Source organism: Nerophis ophidion, linkage group LG25 (assembly GCF_033978795.1).
Source record: "Nerophis ophidion isolate RoL-2023_Sa linkage group LG25, RoL_Noph_v1.0, whole genome shotgun sequence".
Lineage (NCBI taxonomy): Eukaryota > Metazoa > Chordata > Actinopteri > Syngnathiformes > Syngnathidae > Nerophis > Nerophis ophidion.
Genome location: NC_084635.1, coordinates 6,858,502 through 6,878,445, shown reverse-complemented (window position 1 = coordinate 6,878,445; position 19,944 = coordinate 6,858,502). Strand labels below are relative to the sequence as shown.

The following is a 19,944-nucleotide window of genomic DNA, read 5'->3' as shown; positions in this document are numbered from 1 at the left end:
AACGCAAACTCGCGACATTTGTCTTATAAAATTCTGACTTTCATCACAATATTACCCATTTTTGTGTTGGTCTTGTAAAATAGTGACACATTTTTTGGAGTAAAATTAGGACTTGTGTCATAATTTTGCTGAGTAAAATTCCTTTTATTATCATGATATTTCCAAAATGTTTAAAGTTTGTAACTCAAATTGTACATTTGAAAAATTTGAAAAGTTACAATTGTTAGTTGTGTTGAGTAAAATTACGACCCTTTTCATAAAATTGCCCAAATGTCAAGCTTTTCTTGTCAATGTGCGACTGTTATTGAGTAAACTTCCAACTTTTGTCATAATATTGCACAAATTTTTATTTTTGTTGAGTAAAATTACGACCCTTTTTATAAAATTGCCCAAACGTCAAGCTTTTCTTGTAAATTTGCGACTGTTATTGAGTAAACTTCCAACTTTTGTCATAATATTGCACAAATTTTGACTTGCGTTTAGCAAAATTACGACTTTTATTATAGTACTAGAGGTCGGCCTTTTTTCGGAGATCTTAAGGAGGTGACAAATACAAGCGTGTGTGTGTGTGTATGTGTTGTTGTCATACATAGATATTGTGAATAATGGACAAAATTCCCAAATAAAGTGCAGTTGAGACATTGCATTCTGATGACACAAACTGGATATGAGATACAGCACATCTTGCAGTTGGGAAAGCAGGACACGACAAAAAAATGATGTACTTTCACACCAGAAACTATTTAAAAGTATGTGATTGGTGATGGGATGATGCCTCGATGCCATTGGATGGATGGATGGGAGAGATGCGAGGGGGGTGGTGGGGGGGGGGGGGGGGGGTGTAGTGTTATGTGGCAGGCGAGTACAGACCATGATGATGATGATGATGTGTGTGCGTGTGTGTTTGTGAGAGGGAGAGAGAGAGAGAGAGAAGCAGGTGGAAAGAAAGGGGAGGGGTCTGGGTGGTCCAGACAATCGGTCCTTATGTACCTCACACACACGCATCACAAAAAGGAGGAAGGCTGCCTCCTTTTCTCTCCCGCACTCGCCCGACTGCGTGGTTGCAGCCGCACACATCCCCGCCTCTCCTCCCCGAGCTCCTCCGATGAATCCTGCGTCGGACCTCACCACCCGGCATCGACGCCGTGCGGCTATTTCTCATCCGTTGGAGGAGTAACAAAAAAAGAAAAAAGAAAAGGCAAACCAGGGGGAGGCATGATGAGAACACTCCCGCCACCAACCAGGTAACAATGGAGGAGGATATATGTCATATTAATGCTGGATTTTAACGTCAGTCATCACTTGCCGTTGCTGAGGTCGCCTCCATCTCGCATCAGCTCATCAGCAAGCTCAACCTGTTCACTGCGGTCTGCATGCAAAAAAAAAAAAAAAAATGGAGCTTGCACATGTGCATTTTCTACCATGTGCAAGCTTGGTGTCATTTACAGTTACAGCAGGCAAACTGTTCATAAACAAGGAGGGGGAATAAACAAGCATATTCGTCAGTGTTTGTTATTAATACATGCAAGTTATTCAAGTGGGTTTTGCACAATGTGTTCTCTGTTGGAGCGGACATATTTAATGCTGTCAGATGATGAGAGGCTTTATTTACTGTACATCATCAAAGCTTCCTGCATGGGCGAGCTTGTGATTCGCTGTTCTGGAAATTGTATTTTATTTTTTTATTTTTTTGCTTGTTATTTTTCCCCCACTTGCAGCATCCCGTCTCTTTTGATGTGACATTATTTGTGCAGCTTTCTTCTCATTTGGTGTAAGCACCGTAGTGGAGTCGAGTAATTGCACTCTACGGTCAGCCCGTCGTGATGCTCGGCGCACACACATGTGGACTTGACAGAAATGGGAGACAATGTTGTGGAAATGTGGGTTTTATTGGTGTGTTTTGAAGGAACCCAAGAAAAGTAACCCAAAAACACATTTTACAGGGAAAATGTGTAGTTTTGCATTTGGATGAACTGATTATCAGTGATTATTCACTCGTGCAATTCTAATAAACTTAAAAAAAAGATTTGTATGTAGAGACATAATAACTTGAAGTAAATAATAAAAAAAAAATAAAAAAAAAAACTAAAGTCAGTCTCGTTCTCACGTGTCGACTTTTTCTTAAAAAATTGGGAACAATTCGTCATTTCTTTCTGTTTCTGTAATATTGCAATATTTTCTCGTAAAATAGTACGTTTTAATGCAAAATGGCGACTGTGGAGGGAGATGTGGCCAGCGCTGCCTGCAGGAGCAAAGGTCACCGCCTCTGTAATTGCATTTTTCGGTCGGGCCATTGTGGTGCTCTGTGTACACATGTGGACTTGACAGAAAGTGAGGCTGCAAATGGGAGACAATGTTGTGGAAATGTGGGTTTTAGGAGTGTGTTCTGAAGGAGCCCGAAAATAGTAACCCAAAAACACATTTTACAGGGAAAATGTGTAGTTTTGCATTTGGATGAACTGATTATCAGTCATTATTCATTCGTGCAATTCTAATAAACTTAAAAAAAAGATTTGTATGTAGAGACATAATAACTTGAAGTAAATAATAAAAAAAAAAAAAAAAAAAAAAACTAAAGTCAGTCTCGTTCTCACGTGTCGACTCTTTCTTATAAAATTGGGAGCAATTCGTCATTTCTTTCTGTTTCTGTAATATTGCAATATTTTCTCGTAAAATAGTACTTTTTAATGCAAAATGGCAATTGTGGAGGGAGATGTGGCCAGCGCTGCCTGCAGGAGCAAAGGCCACCGCCTCTGTAATTGCATTTTTCGGTCAGGCCATCGTGGTGCTCTGTGTACACATGTGGACTTGACAGAAAGTGAGGCTGCAAATGGGAGAGAATGTTGTGGAAATGTGGGTTTTAGGAGTGTGTTCTGAAGGAACCCAGAAAAAGTAACCCCAAAAACACATTTTATAGGGAAAAAGTGTAGTTTTGCATTTGGACGAACTGATTATCACTGATTATTCACTTGTGCAATTTTAATATACTTAAAAAAAGATTTGTATATAGAGACATAAGAACTTTAAGTAAATAATTAAAAAATATATTTTTTTTAAATAACTAAAGTCAGTCTCTTTCTCACGTGTCGACTCTTTCTTATAAAATTGGGAACAATTCGTCATTTCTTTCCGTTTCTGTAATATTGCAATATTTTCTCGTAAAATAGTTTATTTTTAATGCACAATGGCGACTGTGGAGGGAGATGTGGCCAGCGCTGCCTGCAGGAGCGAAGGTCACCGCCTCTGTAATTGCATTTTTCGGTCAGGCCATCGTGGTGCTCGGCGCACACATGTGGACTTGACAGAAAGTGAGGCTGCAAATGGGAGACAATGTTGTGGAAATGTGGGTTTTAGGAGTGTGTTCTGAAGGAGCCCGAAAATAGTAACCCAAAAACACATTTTACAGGGAAAATGTGTAGTTTTGCATTTGGATGAACTGATTATCAGTCATTATTCATTCGTGCAATTCTAATAAACTTAAAAAAAAGATTTGTATGTAGAGACATAATAACTTGAAGTAAATAATAAAAAAAAAAAAAAAAAAAAAAACTAAAGTCAGTCTCGTTCTCACGTGTCGACTCTTTCTTATAAAATTGGGAGCAATTCGTCATTTCTTTCTGTTTCTGTAATATTGCAATATTTTCTCGTAAAATAGTACTTTTTAATGCAAAATGGCAATTGTGGAGGGAGATGTGGCCAGCGCTGCCTGCAGGAGCAAAGGCCACCGCCTCTGTAATTGCATTTTTCGGTCAGGCCATCGTGGTGCTCTGTGTACACATGTGGACTTGACAGAAAGTGAGGCTGCAAATGGGAGAGAATGTTGTGGAAATGTGGGTTTTAGGAGTGTGTTCTGAAGGAACCCAGAAAAAGTAACCCCAAAAACACATTTTATAGGGAAAAAGTGTAGTTTTGCATTTGGACGAACTGATTATCACTGATTATTCACTTGTGCAATTTTAATATACTTAAAAAAAGATTTGTATATAGAGACATAAGAACTTTAAGTAAATAATTAAAAAATATATTTTTTTTAAATAACTAAAGTCAGTCTCTTTCTCACGTGTCGACTCTTTCTTATAAAATTGGGAACAATTCGTCATTTCTTTCCGTTTCTGTAATATTGCAATATTTTCTCGTAAAATAGTTTATTTTTAATGCACAATTGGCGACTGTGGAGGGAGATGTGGCCAGCGCTGCCTGCAGGAGCGAAGGTCACCGCCTCTGTAATTGCATTTTTCGGTCAGGCCATCGTGGTGCTCGGCGCACACATGTGGACTTGACAGAAAGTGAGGCTGCAAATGGGAGACAATTTTGTGGAAATGTGGGTTTTATGAGTGTGTTCTGAAGGACCCCAGAAAAAGTAACCCCAAAACACATTTTACAGGGAAAAAGTGTAGTTTTGCATTTGGACGAACTGATTATCACTGATTATTCACTTGTGCAATTCTAATAAACTTAAAAAAAGATTTTTTTATAGAGACATAATAACTTGAAGTAAAAAATAAATAAAAAAAATAAAAAATAAAAACTAAAGTCAGTCTCTTTCTCACGTGTCGACTCTTTCTTATAAAATTGGGAACAATTCGTCATTTCTTTCTGTTTCTGTAATATTGCAATATTTTCTCGTAAAAAAGTACTTTTTAATGCAAAATGGCGATTGTGGAGGGAGATGTGGCCAGCGCTGCCTGCAGGACCAAAGGTCACCGCCTCTGTAATTGCATTTTTCGGTCAGGCCATCGTGGTGCTCGGCGCACACATGTGGACTTGACAGAAAGTGAGGCTGTAAATGGGAGACAATGTTGTGGAAATGTGGGTTTTATGAGTGTGTTCTGAAGGAACCCGGATAAAGTAACCCAAAAACACATTTTACAGGGAAAAAGTGTAGTTGTGCATCTGGATGAACTGATTATCACTGATTATTAACTTGTGCAATTTTAATATACTTAAATATATATTTCTATATAGAGACATAGTAACTTGAAGTAAATTATTAAAAAAACAATTAAAAATAAATTAACTAAAGTCAGTCTCTTTCTCACGTGTCGACTCTTTCTTATAAAATTGGGAACAATTCGTCATTTTTTTCTGTTTCTATAATATTGCAATATTTTCTCGTAAAATTTGTACTTTTTTAAATAAAATTTGTACTTTTTAATGTACAATGGCGATTGTGGAGGGAGATGTGGCCAGCGCTGCCTGCAGGAGCAAAGGTCACCGCCTCTGTAATTGCATTTTTCGGTCAGGCCATTGTGGTGCTGGTGCACACATGTGGACTTGACAGAAAGTGAGGCTGCAAATGGGAGACACTGTTGTGGATATGTGGGTTTTATGAGTGCGTTCTGAAGGAACCCGGAAAAAGTAACCCAAACACACATTTTACAGGGAAAAAGTGTAGTTTAGCTTTTGGAAGAACTGATTATCACTGATTATTCACTTGTGCAATTCTAATAAACTTAAAAAAAGATTTGTTTATAGAGACATAATAACTTGAAGTAAAAAATAAATAAAAAAAATTTAAAAAAAAAACTAAAGTCAGTCTCTTTCTCACGTGTCGACTCTTTCTTATAAAATTGGGAACAATTCGTCATTTCTTTCTGTTTCTGTAATATTGCAATATTTTCTCGTAAAATAGTACTTTTTAATGCAAAATGGCGATTGTGGAGGGAGATGTGGCCAGCGCTGCCTGCAGGAGCAAAGGTCACCGCCTCTGTATTTGCATTTTTCGGTCAGGCCGTCGTGATGCTCGGCGCACACATGTGGACTTGACAGAAAGTGAGGCTGCAAATGGGAGACAATGTTGTGGAAATGTGGTTCTGACGAGTGCTTTCTGAAGGAACCTTAAAATAGTAACTCAAAAACACATTTTACAGGGAATAAGTATAGTTTTGCATGCAGAAATCAATGTGATTTGTTTTGAATTTGGATTAACTGATTATCACTGATTATTTGCGCTTGCGCAATTTTAATAAACTTAAAAAAATGACTAGTACTTGGACAAAAATGCAGTTTTAGAGTCATAATGTCGTCACGGAACAATTTTAAACATGTTTTAATTGAGTGCACGTCAAAAGTTGTTCAGTTTTATTTATTTTATTAGTTTCTACTCCTGTTCATTCATAATTGACATTACTTCAGGGGTGTCGAACTCATTTTAGATCGGGGGCCACATGGAGAAAAACCTACTCCCGGTGGGGGCCGGACTGGTGAAAACACGGCGCACTTAAAATATATATATATATTTTTCTCAAAACTCGACAGTGCGCCTTATAACCCGGTGCATCTAATGTAAGGAATAAGTTTGGTTGAGCTAACCTACCTCAAAGTTATTTTATTTGGTACACGGTGTAATAACGAGTTTGACCGGTAGATGGCAGTCAAACATAAGAGATAAGTGTAGGCTGCACTATGATGGGTCTCAAGTAAACAACACCAACTTTTTAAATGTTCCATTGAAAATATAGAACTTTACACACGGCGCTGAAAAATCTATCAAAATGTTTGAGTACTACTTTGGTAAGCTATGAAGATGCACCGCGTGATGGATTGACGGCGGATTAAACATACAAGTATTGCGAATGTGAATTATATTTATATAGCGCTTTTTCTCTAGTGACTCAAAGCGCTTTACATAGTGAAACCCAATATCTAAATTACATTCAAACCAGTGTGGGTGGGACTGGGAGCAGGTGGGTAAAGTGTCTTGCCCAAGGACACAACGGCAGTGACTAGGATGGCGGATGCGGGAATCGAACCTGCTGGCACGGCCGCTCTACCAACCGAGCTAAACCGCTTATTATGGTGTGTGTGTTTTCTTTCACAATATTATTTAAGAGCAACTTTTCTTACCTTCTGGTACCTGCTGATCTGTATCTGCGTAAATCCTGGAAACCCTATAGTCAATAAACTTCTTATTTTTCTGTAGTCAATAAACTTCTTATTTTTCTCTATCTTTTTGTTATGGGACATTCATCCTCCGCTGTTGCCATTTCTAATATAAAGTAGTGTAAAGTTCTTACTTATCTCTGTCAAAAAACTCGCCATGAAAGCCCTAAAACATACCGGTGTAGTGAGTTTACATTATCCACTCAAGAAATTTTGGTTATTAAAGTTCCGGTCGGACGTTTTTTCGCGGGACACATTTCCGGTGTGGTTGTTTCCGGATGAAAATATGCTGCTCCGTTATTGATTGAAGTAAAGTCTGAATGTCATTAAAACAGTTAGCTCCATCTTTTGACACTTCTTCCACTCTCGTCCTTGCACGCTACCCCGCTACAACAAAGATGACGGGGAGAAAACGCTGGAAAATGTGAGCCACGTAAATAAAACCCGCCCACAAAACGATGCAACCGGAAGCGACTGTCAGGAAGCGGCTTGAAGATGATCTGTAAAACATAATCCATACAATATTTTGACCAAAGAACCACCATGACATGTTATGCAGAGCACAAGAAAATGTTTTCCATTTAGAATTTTTTTTTTATAATAATACGACTCTTTTAATGTGCCCTATAAATGAAAAAAAAAAAATCAAAAATAGACCATTCATCGGCGGTGCGCCCTATGGTCCGGAAAATACGGTACTCGATTAATCGAACAAACTAATCTATTGATTGTACGAAATTCATCAGCAGCTGTACTTTTACATGCTGAAAATAATGCACAAAAACATATGCATGATGGATGAAATGGATAAGTGAACATTATTTTTTTAACTTTATTTTGGACTCTTTTTGGAGAAGAAGCCACGTGGACGCCGACTTTGTACTTTGTTATACGGCTGAAACAATATTCAACTTGAAAAAAAGCTTTTTGTTTTGTTGCTTCAAATAATCGTTAAATGAGTGTCCATTAATATAAACTGATACAAATCTGGACCACATTGAGTGCCTGGATCTTTAAATAGGCAAACAATTGTTTATTGATTTCAGCTGTTTTCTCTGAAATAAGGATACAGGCTGTTTATTATAAGAAAAGTGAAGAGTTTGGGGAACAACAGCAAGTCAGCCACTAAGTGGTAGGCCACGTAAACTGACAGAGAGGGGTCAGCGGATGCTGAAGCGCATCGTGCAAAGACTTTCTGCACGGTCAGTTGCTACAGAGCTCCGAACTTCATGTGACCTTCCAATTAGCCCACGTACAGTATGCAGAGAGCTTCATGAATTGACTAACGTGGACCCCGACTTTAACAAGTTGAAAAATGTATTCGGGTGTTACCATTTAGTGGTCAATTGTACGGAATATGTACTGTACTGTGCAATCTAATAATAAAAGTATCAATCAACCAATCAATCAATGTTTATTCATGTAGCCCTAAATCACAAATGTCTCAAAGGACTGTACAAACCACTACGACATCCTCGGAAGAACCCACATAAGGGCAAGGAGAACTCACACCCAGTGGGACGCCAGTGACAATGATGACTATGAGAACCTTGGAGAGGACCTCAGAAGTGGGCAACCCCAACCCCCTCTAGGGGACTGAAAGCAATGGATGTCGAGCGGGTCTAACATGATACTGTGAACGTTCAATCCATAGTGGCTCCAACACAGCCGCGAGAGTTCAGTTCAAAGCGGATCCAAGACAGCAGCGAGAGTCCCGTCCACAGGAAACCATCCCAAGCGGAGTCGGATCAGCAGCGTAGAGATGTCCCCAATCGATACACAGGCGAGCGGTCCATCCTGGGTCCCGACTCTGAACAGCCAGTACTTCATCCATGGCCATCGGACCGGACCCCCTCCACAAGGGAGGGGGGGACAGAGGAGAAAAAGAAAAGAAGCGGCAGATCAACTGGTCTAAAAAGGAGGTCTATTTAAAGGCTAGAGTATACAAATGAGTTTTAAGGTGAGACTTAAATGCTTCTACTGAGGTAGCATCTCGAACTGTTACCAGCAAAGCACTCCAGAGTACTGGAGCCCGAACGGAAAACGCTCTGTAGCCCGCAGACTTTTTTGGGGCTCTAGGAATCACTAATAAGCCGGAGTCTTTTGAACGCAGAATCCTTGCCGGGACATATGGTACAATACAATTGGCAAGATAGGATGGAGCTAGACCGTGTACTATTTTATACGTAAGTAGTAAAACCTTAAAGTCACATCTTAAGTGCACAGGAAGCCAGTGCAGGTGAGCCAGTACAGGTGTAATGTGATCAAACTTTCTTGTTCTTGTCAAAAGTCTAGCAGCCGCATTTTGTACCAACTGTAATCTTTTAATGCTAGACATGGGGAGACCCGAAAATAATACGTTACAGTAATCGAGACGAGACGTAACAAACGCATGGATAATGATCTCCGCGTCGTTAGTGGGAAAAATGGAGCGAATTTTTGCGATATTACGGAGATGAAAGAAGGCCGTTTTAGTAACGCTTTTAAACAAAAAATGCATCAACTTTTTTTCTATAATCCAATTAAAAGTTGCAGCCTTAATATTGTTTTTATGTTGAGGGACTGCGGATAGAAATGAGCATCCTTCCTATGATTCGACATATTTACACAGCATCCTATGTGTCCCTTCAAAAATATAAACAAACACAAACGCCATTTTATTTTTAACTGTACTCTGTCTTAAGTTTTCAGTTATACAGACGGACAGAAAGCGAGTCACAAATGCACGAGACACTTTGTTTAGGCACTCGATTGTGGAAGAAAGTTGCCAGAGTTTTTTGTGATAGAGTAATTGGAGCGCATACTTGTTGGTCAAAAAAAAAAAAACATTCATAAAGTTTGGTTCTTTAATTAATTTATTATGGGTTTACTGAAAATGTGACCAAATCTGCTGATACATACAGAAATGTTGAATTTTCGACCTCTCCTCTTGACAAAATTGTGTGCAGTTCAGCTAACTTTGTTCTTTTTCTGACATGGACTTGTTTCTTCAGCATTGTCCACATGTTTGAGTCAGGACTTTGGGAAGGCCATTCTAGAACTTTAATTCTAGCTTGATTTAGCCATTCCTTTACCACTGTTGATGACTGTTAGGGGTCATTGTCTTGTTAGAACACCCAATTGCGCCCAAGACCCAACCTCAGGGCTGATGATTTTAGGTTGTCCTGAAGAATATGGAGGTAATCCTCCTTTTCCATTGTCCCGTTTACTCTCTGTGAAGCACCAGTTCCTTTGACAGTAAAACAGGCCGAGAGCATAATACTACCACCACCATGCTTGACGGTAGGTGTGGTGTTCCTGGGATAAAAAACATATTGCTGGGTATTGTGGCCAAACAGCTAAATTTTTGTTTCATCGGACCACAGAACTTTCCTGCAGAAGTTCTTATCTTTGACCATGTGATGTAAGATAAAACAAAAATTAAATAATGAAAAAGGAGGATTACTTCTAAATTCTTCAGGACAACCTAAAAAACCTGCTGGAATAAAAATAAATGATAACATACATCCACAAACCTGGATGCATATGCAAAAGTGCAATATATTTATCTGTACAGTAATCTATTTATTTATCTGCACTTTATTACCTTTTTTTTGTCCTTCACTACCAAAAGTTCAAAACTGAATGACAATAAAAAGGTAGTCTAAGTCTAAGTCCAAGTCTAAAACCCTCAGCCCGAAGGTTGGGTCTTGGGCGCAGTTGGGTGTACCAACAGGACAATGACCTCAAACACATGTCAAAAGTGGTAAAGGAATGGCTAAGTCAGGCTAGAATTATTGGCCTTCCCAAAGTCCTGACTTAAACGTGTGGACAATGCTGAAGAAACAAGTCCATGTCAGAAAACCAACAAATTTAGCTGAACTGCACCAATTTTGTCAGGGGGAGTGGTCAAAATTTCAACCAGAAGCTTGCAGTGAAACTTGACAAGGGACATGTCAGGTTCAAGTATCGATGACATCTATTAAACAGACAAGAAGCAAGGAATTAAACAGAGACAGGATTCAATTTAGCTCAATGAGAGCACGTAGATCTGTACCCTTGCACAGTGTCGTCCCACGCTCTGACAAGAGAATTCTACACCTCCCCTTTTATTTGGACTTTCCCCTATTACATGGCAACAGCTGTTTCTAAGGGGAGAGGGGGTGGTATACAGCCCTCGCCCGCGGTCACAAAACATCCATCCATCCATCCATCCATCCATTTCTACCGCTTATTCCCTTTCGGGGTCGCGGGGGGCGCTGGCGCCTATCTCAGCTACAATCGGGCGGAAGGCGGGGTACACCCTGGACAAATCGCCACCTCATCACAGGGCCAACACAGATAGACGGACAACATTCACACTCACATTCAAACACTAGGGCCAATTTAGTGTTGCCAATCAACCTATCCCCAGGTGCATGTCTTTGGAAGTGGGAGGAAGCCGGAGTACCCGGAGGGAACCCACGCATTCACGGGAGAACATGCAAACGCCACACAGAAAGATCCAGAGCCTGGATTTGAACCCAGGAGTGCAGGACCTTCGTATTGTGAGGCAGACGCACTAACCCCTCTGCCACAAAACAGTTCAAAGAAAAGATGCCTGGAGCTTGCGTCAGGTCCTGCTTCCTCTTCGCTTTGTAGATCGCGGGTCAAGGCAAGCTGTTCTGTGGAATACAATAAAATCAAAGAAAACAACACTTTCATGTCGCTTCCCATCATACACAGTGGAGTTTTACAAGCCTTTTGCTTGGTAAGATCAAAGACAGCTTTTGTCTACTCGCCGGGAACTCATGGAAACACAATTATTCTAACAGACATGTAACCAAATATTAACATTGCTGTAAGTATACTTTTGACCCAGCAGGTTTGGTCACATTTACAGTAGACCCATAATGAATTCATAAAAGAACCAAACTTCATGAATATGTTTTGTGACTAACAAGTATGTGTTCCAATCACTCTATCACAATAATTGTAAGAGTTGTACAAATTATTGGAAACTCAAGACAGCCAGTATATATATATATATATATATACTGGCTGTCAGCTTCAGCTTCAGCATCTACATGCTGCCGCTAGGTGACATCATACGCAAATACGGTGTTAGCTTTCACTGTTATGCTGATGACACCCAACTCTACATGCCCCTAAAGCTGACCAACACGCCGGATTGTAGTCAGCTGGAGGCGTGTCTTAATGAAATTAAACAATGGATGTCCGGTAATTTTTTGCAACTCAACGCCCAAAAAACGGAAATGCTGATTATCGGTCCTGCTAGACACCGACCTCTATTTAATAATACAACTCTAACATTTGACAACCAAACAATTAAACAAGGCGACACGGTAAAGAATCTGGGTATTATCTTCGACCCAACTCTCTCTTTTGAGTCACACATTAAAAGCGTTACTAAAACGGCCTTCTTTCATCTCCGTAATATCGCTAAAATGAGCTCCATTCTGTCCACTAAAGACGCCGAGATCATTATCCATGCGTTTGTTACGTCTCGTCTCGATTACTGTAACGTATTATTTTCGGGTCTCCCCATGTCTAGCATTAAAAGATTACAGTTGGTACAAAATGCGGCTGCTAGACTTTTGACAAGAACAAGAAAGTTTGATCACATTACGCCTGTACTGGCTCACCTGCACTGGCTTCCTGTGCACTTAAGATGTGACTTTAAGGTTTTACTACTTACGTATAAAATACTACACGGTCTAGCTCCATCCTATCTTGCCGATTGTATTGTACCATATGTCCCGGCAAGAAATCTGCGTTCAAAGGACTCCGGCTTATTAGTGATTCCCAAAGCCCAAAAAAAGTCTGCGGGCTATGGAGCGTTTTCCGTTCGGGCTCCAGTACTCTGGAATGCCCTCCCGGTAACAGTTCGAGATGCCACCTCAGTAGAAGCATTTAAGTCTCACCTTAAAACTCATTTTTATACTCTAGCCTTTTATAGAGTCCCTTTTTAGACCAGTTGATCTGCCGTTTCTTTTCTTTTTCTCCTATGTCCCACTCTCCCTTGTAGAGGGGGTCCGGTCCGATCCGGTGGCCATGTACTGCTTGCCTGTGTATCGGCTGGGGACATCTCTGCGCTGCTGATCCGCCTCCGCTTGGGATGGTTTCCTGCTGGCTCCGCTGTGGACGGGACTCTCGCTGCTGTGTTGGATCCGCTTTGGACTGGACTCTCGTGACTGTGTTGGATCCATTATGGATTGAACTTTCACAGTATCATGTTAGACCCGCTCGACATCCATTGCTTTCCTCCTCTCCAAGGTTCTCATATTCATCATTGTCACCGACGTCCCACTGGGTGTGAGTTTTCCTCGCCCTTATGTGGGCCTACTGAGGATGTCGTAGTGGTTTGTGCAGCCCTTTGAGACACTAATGATTTAGGGCTGCATAAGTAAACATTGATTGATTGATTGATTGATATATATATATATATATATATATATATATATATATATATATATATATAATTTATACCAAGCAAAATATAAAAATGTTGACTAATTTAAAGTATTTGGATAAAAGAGTGTGTTTTTCATTAGGCCATACCATTTATTGCAATTTGACAGTGTGAACAGTTCTTTTCTCATTGCATCATAAATTCATGCAGAGGATTGTGCCGGGTGTATTATGTCATCATTGTCTCTTGTTATTGATCCAGTAAGCTTCACCAAAATGGTCAATAACACCGATTGATGTGTGACAAGCTGCATTACTGACTATTTTTAGCTCTTTCAATTGGTTTTGTCTCTTGTGTGTGATGTGTTGTATCAAAACAGTCATGGGAAAATATGTTGTATATTGTTCCTCCTTTTTAGTGCAAAAAAAAAGGGCTAGCATATTTAAAACCTGGGGATATTTGTTAGTGTAATGATATCAGTAACAGAGCAGAAAGGGGCTTGGACTATGTACATTTCATATGACCTGCCTTATCAATTATTAATCAATCAATCAATCAATGTTTACTTATATAGCCCTAAATCACTAGTGTCTCAAAGGGCTGCACAAACCACTACGACATCCTCGGTAGGCCCACATAAGGGCAAGGAAAACTCACACCCAGTGGGACGTCGGTGACAATGATGACTATGAGAACCTTGGAGAGGAGGAAAGCAATGGATGTCGAGCGGGTCTAACATGATACTGTGAAAGTTCAATCCATAATGGATCCAACACAGTCGCGAGAGTCCAGTCCAAAGCGGATCCAACACAGCAGCGAGAGTCCCGCTCACAGCGGAGCCAGCAGGAAACCATCCCAAGCGGAGGCGGATCAGCAGCGCAGAGATGTCCCCAGCCGATACACAGGCAAGCAGTACATGGCCACCGGATCGGACCGGACCCCTTCCACAAGGGAGAGTGGGACATAGGAGAAAAAGAAAAGAAACGGCAGATCAGCTGGTCTAAATAGGGAGTCTATTTAAAGGCTAGAGTATACAAATGAGTTTTAAGGTGAGACTTAAATGCTTCTACTGAGGTAGCATCTCAAACTGTTACCGGGAGGGCATTCCAGATTACTGGAGCCCGAAAAGAAAACGCTCTATAGCCCGCAGACTTTTTTTGGGCTTTGGGAATCACTAATAAGCCGGAGTCCTTTGAACGCAGATTTCTTGCCGGGACATATGGTACAATACAATCGGCAAGATAGGATGGAGCTAGACCGTGTAGTATTTTATACGTAAGTAGTAAAACCTTAAAGTCACATCTTAAGTGCACAGGAAGCCAGTGCAGGTGAGCCAGTACAGGCGTAATGTGATCAAACTTTCTTGTTCTTGTCAAAAGTCTAGCAGCCGCATTTTGTACCAACTGTAATCTTTTAATGCTAGACATGGGGAGACCCGAAAATAATACGTTACAGTAGTCGAGGCGAGACGTAACAAACGCATGGATAATGATCTCAGCGTCTTTAGTGGACAGAATGGAGCGAATTTTAGCGATATTACGGAGATGAAAGAAGGCCGTTTTAGTAACGCTTTTAATGTGTGCCTCAAAGGAGAGAGTTGGGTCGAAGATAACACCCAGATTCTTTACCGTGTCGCCTTGTTTAATTGTTTGGTTGTCAAATGTTAGAGTTGTATTATTAAATAGAGGTCGGTGTCCAGCAGGACCGATAATCAGCATTTCCGGTTTTTTGGCGTTGAGTTGCAAAAAGTTAGCGGACATCCATTGTTTAATTTCATTAAGACACGCCTCCAGCTGACTACAATCCGGCGTGTTGGTCAGCTTTAGGGGCATGTAGAGTTGGGTGTCATCAGCATAATCAACAGATTAATTGCACTTTTTCTTGCAAAACAGAGTAATTGCCATCTATATTGTAAATAATGTTTTTATTATGTTTACCCCACTTACTGCAACTATGTCTCACATTGTGTTTCTTTATCAGTCCGGGCTCGAGTGTTTTTAGAGGCATGCCAAGTGGACCAGGGGTGTCGGGATAACCAAGAAACAGAAATTATAATATTAGAGAAAAATGCAATGTACAACACTTAAGACTTTCAGTCTATCAGTATATGGAATTAAATTATGGATTGGATTAAGTCAGGGGTGTCAAAGTGATTTTAGTAGAAAAAAATATACTCCCAAGTGGGCCGGACTGGTGAAATCCCGGCACGATAACTTAAAAATAAAGACAACTTCAGATTGTTTTCTTTGTTTAAAAATAAGCACATTCTGAAATTGTACAAATCATAATGTTTTTGGGTTTTTTTACAATTAAATGTTGCTTTTAATAGTATATATACTTTATTCGACGTTATTTATATTGTTTGAATCAAATTTGTGATAATGTTCATCAGTCAACTCATTAGTGTTCATTTTCAATCAATCAAGATACAAAAATTGTATCAAAATCAAAATACACGTTTAAAACAGCTGTGTCTTTCATTCAAAAATTTCAGGTTAATTTTTATACTTTACAAACTCATCCCACAGGCCGGATAAAACCTGTTCGTGGGCCTGATCCGGCCCTCGGGCCGTACGTTTGACACCACTGGATTGAGCAAAGAAATTAAACAATGTACTAATATAACCCGCTTTAAGAAATTCTTTAAATTAAAAGTGTTTACACATTTTCTAGACAATCTAATTCATCTCACCATATGATTATGAATTATTATTTATTTTCAAATAATAATTATCATTTATTTATTCATTTATTTTGAATGTTATTAGTTCTTGAGTATATTGTGAATACATTGAGAACAGGAAGTGAACAAAGGTTTTTGCAACTGCTATGTAAAGGAAAAGGTGTAGGATCAAATAAGCTCTGCTTCTTCCGACTCCTTTTCGAACATGTTGAATGGAAAAACTGAAAATTGCCATATATCATGTTGTATGCATGCATGTTTCGAAATAAACTCAAACTCAAACACTGCATCGAAAACGACGGTCTCAAGCTGTCGCCTTGCGGGTTCCATGGACCACCAAGGAAGGACATGACTTCGAGCCGTTTGACTTTGTTTATTTTTCAATTAACACCGCAGTCCAGGTCGCCTTTCCACTCCTCTTTTCCCCTCGCTCGTCTCCTCCTCTCTAGCTTTGCGTCAGCTGCACTCACTCCTGCTTCTTCCAGTCTCTCCGCCTCTGTCCCCGACGTTCACGGCTGCCGCCCTTTTAACCAGGGCGAGAGGATTGCATGGTTGTCCCCAGGTGCGTGATCTACGCACTTGATCTGTACTGAGGCTTCGCTCCCGGTGCGCCCCGCTTCGCCTCTCGCTCGCCGTTGCCGCCTCCTCGCCGCCATCTTGGGCCAGGCTCCAGCGTGCCCTGCCTTTCTGTCGAACCGTCGTTTCTGCCTCTCCATCCATCCATTTTCTACCGCTTATTCCCTTTTGGGGTCGCGGGGGGCGCTGGCGCCTATCTCAGCTACAATCGTGCGGAAGGCGAGGTACACCCTGGACAAGTCGCCACCTCATCGCAGGGCTCTGCCTCTCCACAGTCGTATTGTAGTTTTGCTTTATTCCGGGCACAGAAAAGCAAGCCCAAATACGCAACCGCAGCTTCAAAAGTTTGGCTGAAAAAACGAAATGTGTGAGCAAACTAAGAAAAAAACATCCCAAAGTTGCTCTAATAGGCAAAGTTTTTGGCTGTGTGATCAAAAAATTGGACTAAAATGTTTTGTCGATCACCAAATCATACAAGAAGTGCAACGTAAACAAACATACTGCTGTGTTTTCCCACGTCTTTTTAGGTATTATGCACTTTATTAAATAAGAGTGATTTCTTTTCAGATTGGGTGGAGTGCCGTCTCCGGGTTGGGGAGGAGACCCTGCCCCAAGTGGAGGAGTTCAAGTACCTAGGAGTCTTGTTCACGAGTGGGGGAAGAGTGGATCGTGAGATCGACAGGCGGATCGGTGCGGCGTCTTCAGTAATGCGGACGTTGTATCGATCCGTTGTGGTGAAGAAGGAGCTGAGCCGGAAGGCAAAGCTCTCAATTTACCGGTCGATCTACGTTCCCATCCTCACCTATGGTCATGAGCTTTGGGTCATGACCGAAAGGACAAGATCACGGGTACAAGCGGCCGAAATGAGTTTCCTCCGCCGGGTGGCGGGGCTCTCCCTTAGAGATAGGGTGAGAAGCTCTGCCATCCGGGAGGAGCTCAACGTAAAGCCGCTGCTCCTCCACATCGAGAGGAGCCAGATGAGGTGGTTCGGGCATCTGGTCAGGATGCCACCCGAACGCCTCCCTAGGGAGGTGTTTAGGGCACGTCCAACCGGTAGGAGGCCACGGGGAAGACCCAGGACACATTGGGAAGACTATGTCTCCCGGCTGGCCTGGGAACTCCTTGGGATCCCCCGGGAAGAGCTAGACGAAGTGGCTGGAGAGAGGGAAGTCTGGGTTTCCCTACTTAGGCTGCTGCCCTCGCGACCCGACCTCGGATAAGCGGAAGATGATGGATGGATGGATGGATGGATTTCTTTTCAGATTCACATTTCTGTTGTAATGAGTTTGCCAAGCGCCACTTATTCAGATGCACGAAATAAAACGTCTGAAAAGGCGGAATGTTTGGTCCATTGTTGAGTAACCTTCAATTCTAATCACACGCATGTCTGCTACTTTTCATTTCTACTGAATGTGATTTCAATAATTTAAAAAAACAGTTATTAGGTCATTTGAAAAGGAACAAATGTCTTTGTTGATTGTGTGTTCCCAGGGAGGAGCTGGCATGGACCCCTGTGTCTAAATGAAGTGGTTCCGCCATGCAATGTTCCTGGAAGGCAGTGATCCTGCTGGCCTTGGCCTCCATCGCCATCCAGTACACGGCCATCCGTACGCTCACTTCCAAGCCCTTCCAGCTGTGCACCTTGCCCAGTCCGCAGAACTGCGGTCTGGGGGATCCGGAGACCGATCCGCCCTTTGAGCGGGGGTCAGCCGGTTGCGAAGACTACCCTTACGTTTACTTAAACGCCACCCGGAAAACACACGTCCTGGTTTTGGCCACCACTCGCAGCGGGTCCTCCTTTGTCGGCCAGCTTCTCAACCAACACCAGGAGGTTTTCTACCTGTTCGAGCCTCTTTATCACGTCCAGACAACACTGATCCCCCGTCTGTCCCACAGCCACAACACCGCGGACCGCCGAGTAATGCTGGGCGCTAGTCGAGACCTCTTGAGAAGCTTGTACGGCTGCGACCTGTATTTCCTTGAGAGCTACATCAAACCGACACCCACTAACCATACTACGGACAAGCTGTTCCGCCGTGGCGCCAGTCGAGCGTTGTGCCAGCAACCTGTCTGCGATGCGTTTGGCCCTGCTGATCTGAACGTGGACGAAGGGGACTGCGTGAAGAAATGCTCACTTCTAAACATGACTTCGGCCACCGAGGCCTGTCGGGAGAAACAACACGTGGCCATCAAGATTGTCCGAGTGCCAGAGATCGGGGATCTCCGCGCCTTGTTGGAGGATCCTCGACTGAATATCAAAGTCATCCAGCTCGTCAGAGACCCTCGTGGAATCCTATCATCCCGGATTGAGACATTCCGGGATACGTACCGACTGTGGCGTATCTGGAGGGCCACGGGACGAAAGCCTTATAATCTTGACTTGAGTCAGCTCACCGTTGTCTGTGAAGACTACCGAAGCTCCGTTTCGACGGGTCTAAGCCATCCGTATTGGCTGAAGGGAAAATACATGTTGGTTCGCTACGAAGATCTGGCGAAAAGTCCACTCCAGAAGACGAAGGAGATCTACGACTATCTGGGGCTGCCCATGGATAAGAACGTGGAAGACTGGATACACGCCAACACTCGCGGAAGCAACGAGCCGTCGGCGAAACACAAATTTGGGACGATACGAGACTCCGCCGCTAACGCGGAGAGTTGGCGCTTGAAACTGTCTTACGACATGGTGGAGTACACGCAGACTGTGTGCCAGAAGGTTCTCCACCAACTGGGATACAAGACTGTGAGGTCGGTGGAAGAACTGAAAAACGTGTCTATCTCCCTGGTGCAGGACAAAACCTTTGCACCTTTTTTGTAACAAAGATAGTTCTCTACAGGCTATTTTTTGATATATTTATATAATTGTTGCCTTTCATGGTTGTTTCTTTCATTACGTCTCTTCAAAATTTGCACTAAATGAAAATTTGAATGCACGGAGCCGGGACCTGTGGATGATCCCCCTAAATGTTACGAACAGCACACCTAAAAGGAATCAAACAAGCTAGTTTACAAATGTGTCCTTTATGTTTTTTCCCCCATGAAGAGAACAGGACGCTGTTTTTACTCGTTTTGTGGATGCAAGTAGTTCTTTCATCGAAACCTTCAAAAAAAAAAAAAAATTGGTTGTCAATTGGAATGGGTCATGTTTATTTTACTAGGAATGACAAAACTGTGCAATAAATAGTGAATGTTGCAGTCGGACTTTCTGGAGTTTCTTTGCATGTAACAGGAAAATGGAGACACCTCAGTATGGACAAATTAAATAAACAAATACATCTTATAGAAACACATAAATCAAATTAAATACAAAAATATGCAATTAACTATGTAATTTATTTTCAAATGTTTTTTAATTATTTTATTGTTGAATTGAATATTTCCTGATTCAATCCATTATTTCACGATTCCTTTAAAT

The 19,944-nt window shown here is 41.6% G+C and overlaps 1 protein-coding gene across 1 annotated transcript; it reads left to right on the top strand.

Annotated features, from left to right (window-relative positions):
• Positions 1-989: 989 nt before the first annotated feature.
• chst1 (carbohydrate (keratan sulfate Gal-6) sulfotransferase 1) lies at positions 990-19,730 on the top strand. Its single transcript, XM_061887401.1, has 2 exons — positions 990-1,244; positions 18,024-19,730. Exon 2 carries the CDS (start codon positions 18,070-18,072, stop codon positions 19,345-19,347), a length of 1,278 nt encoding a protein of 425 aa, XP_061743385.1. The 5' UTR covers positions 990-1,244; positions 18,024-18,069; the 3' UTR covers positions 19,348-19,730.
• The last annotated feature ends 214 nt before the right edge of the window (positions 19,731-19,944 follow it).

Excerpts from the sequence above, each read along its gene's own strand:
- chst1 (XM_061887401.1), top strand. The coding sequence starts at position 18,070 with ATGCAATGTTCCTGGAAGGCAGTGATCCTGCTGGCCTTGGCCTCCATC.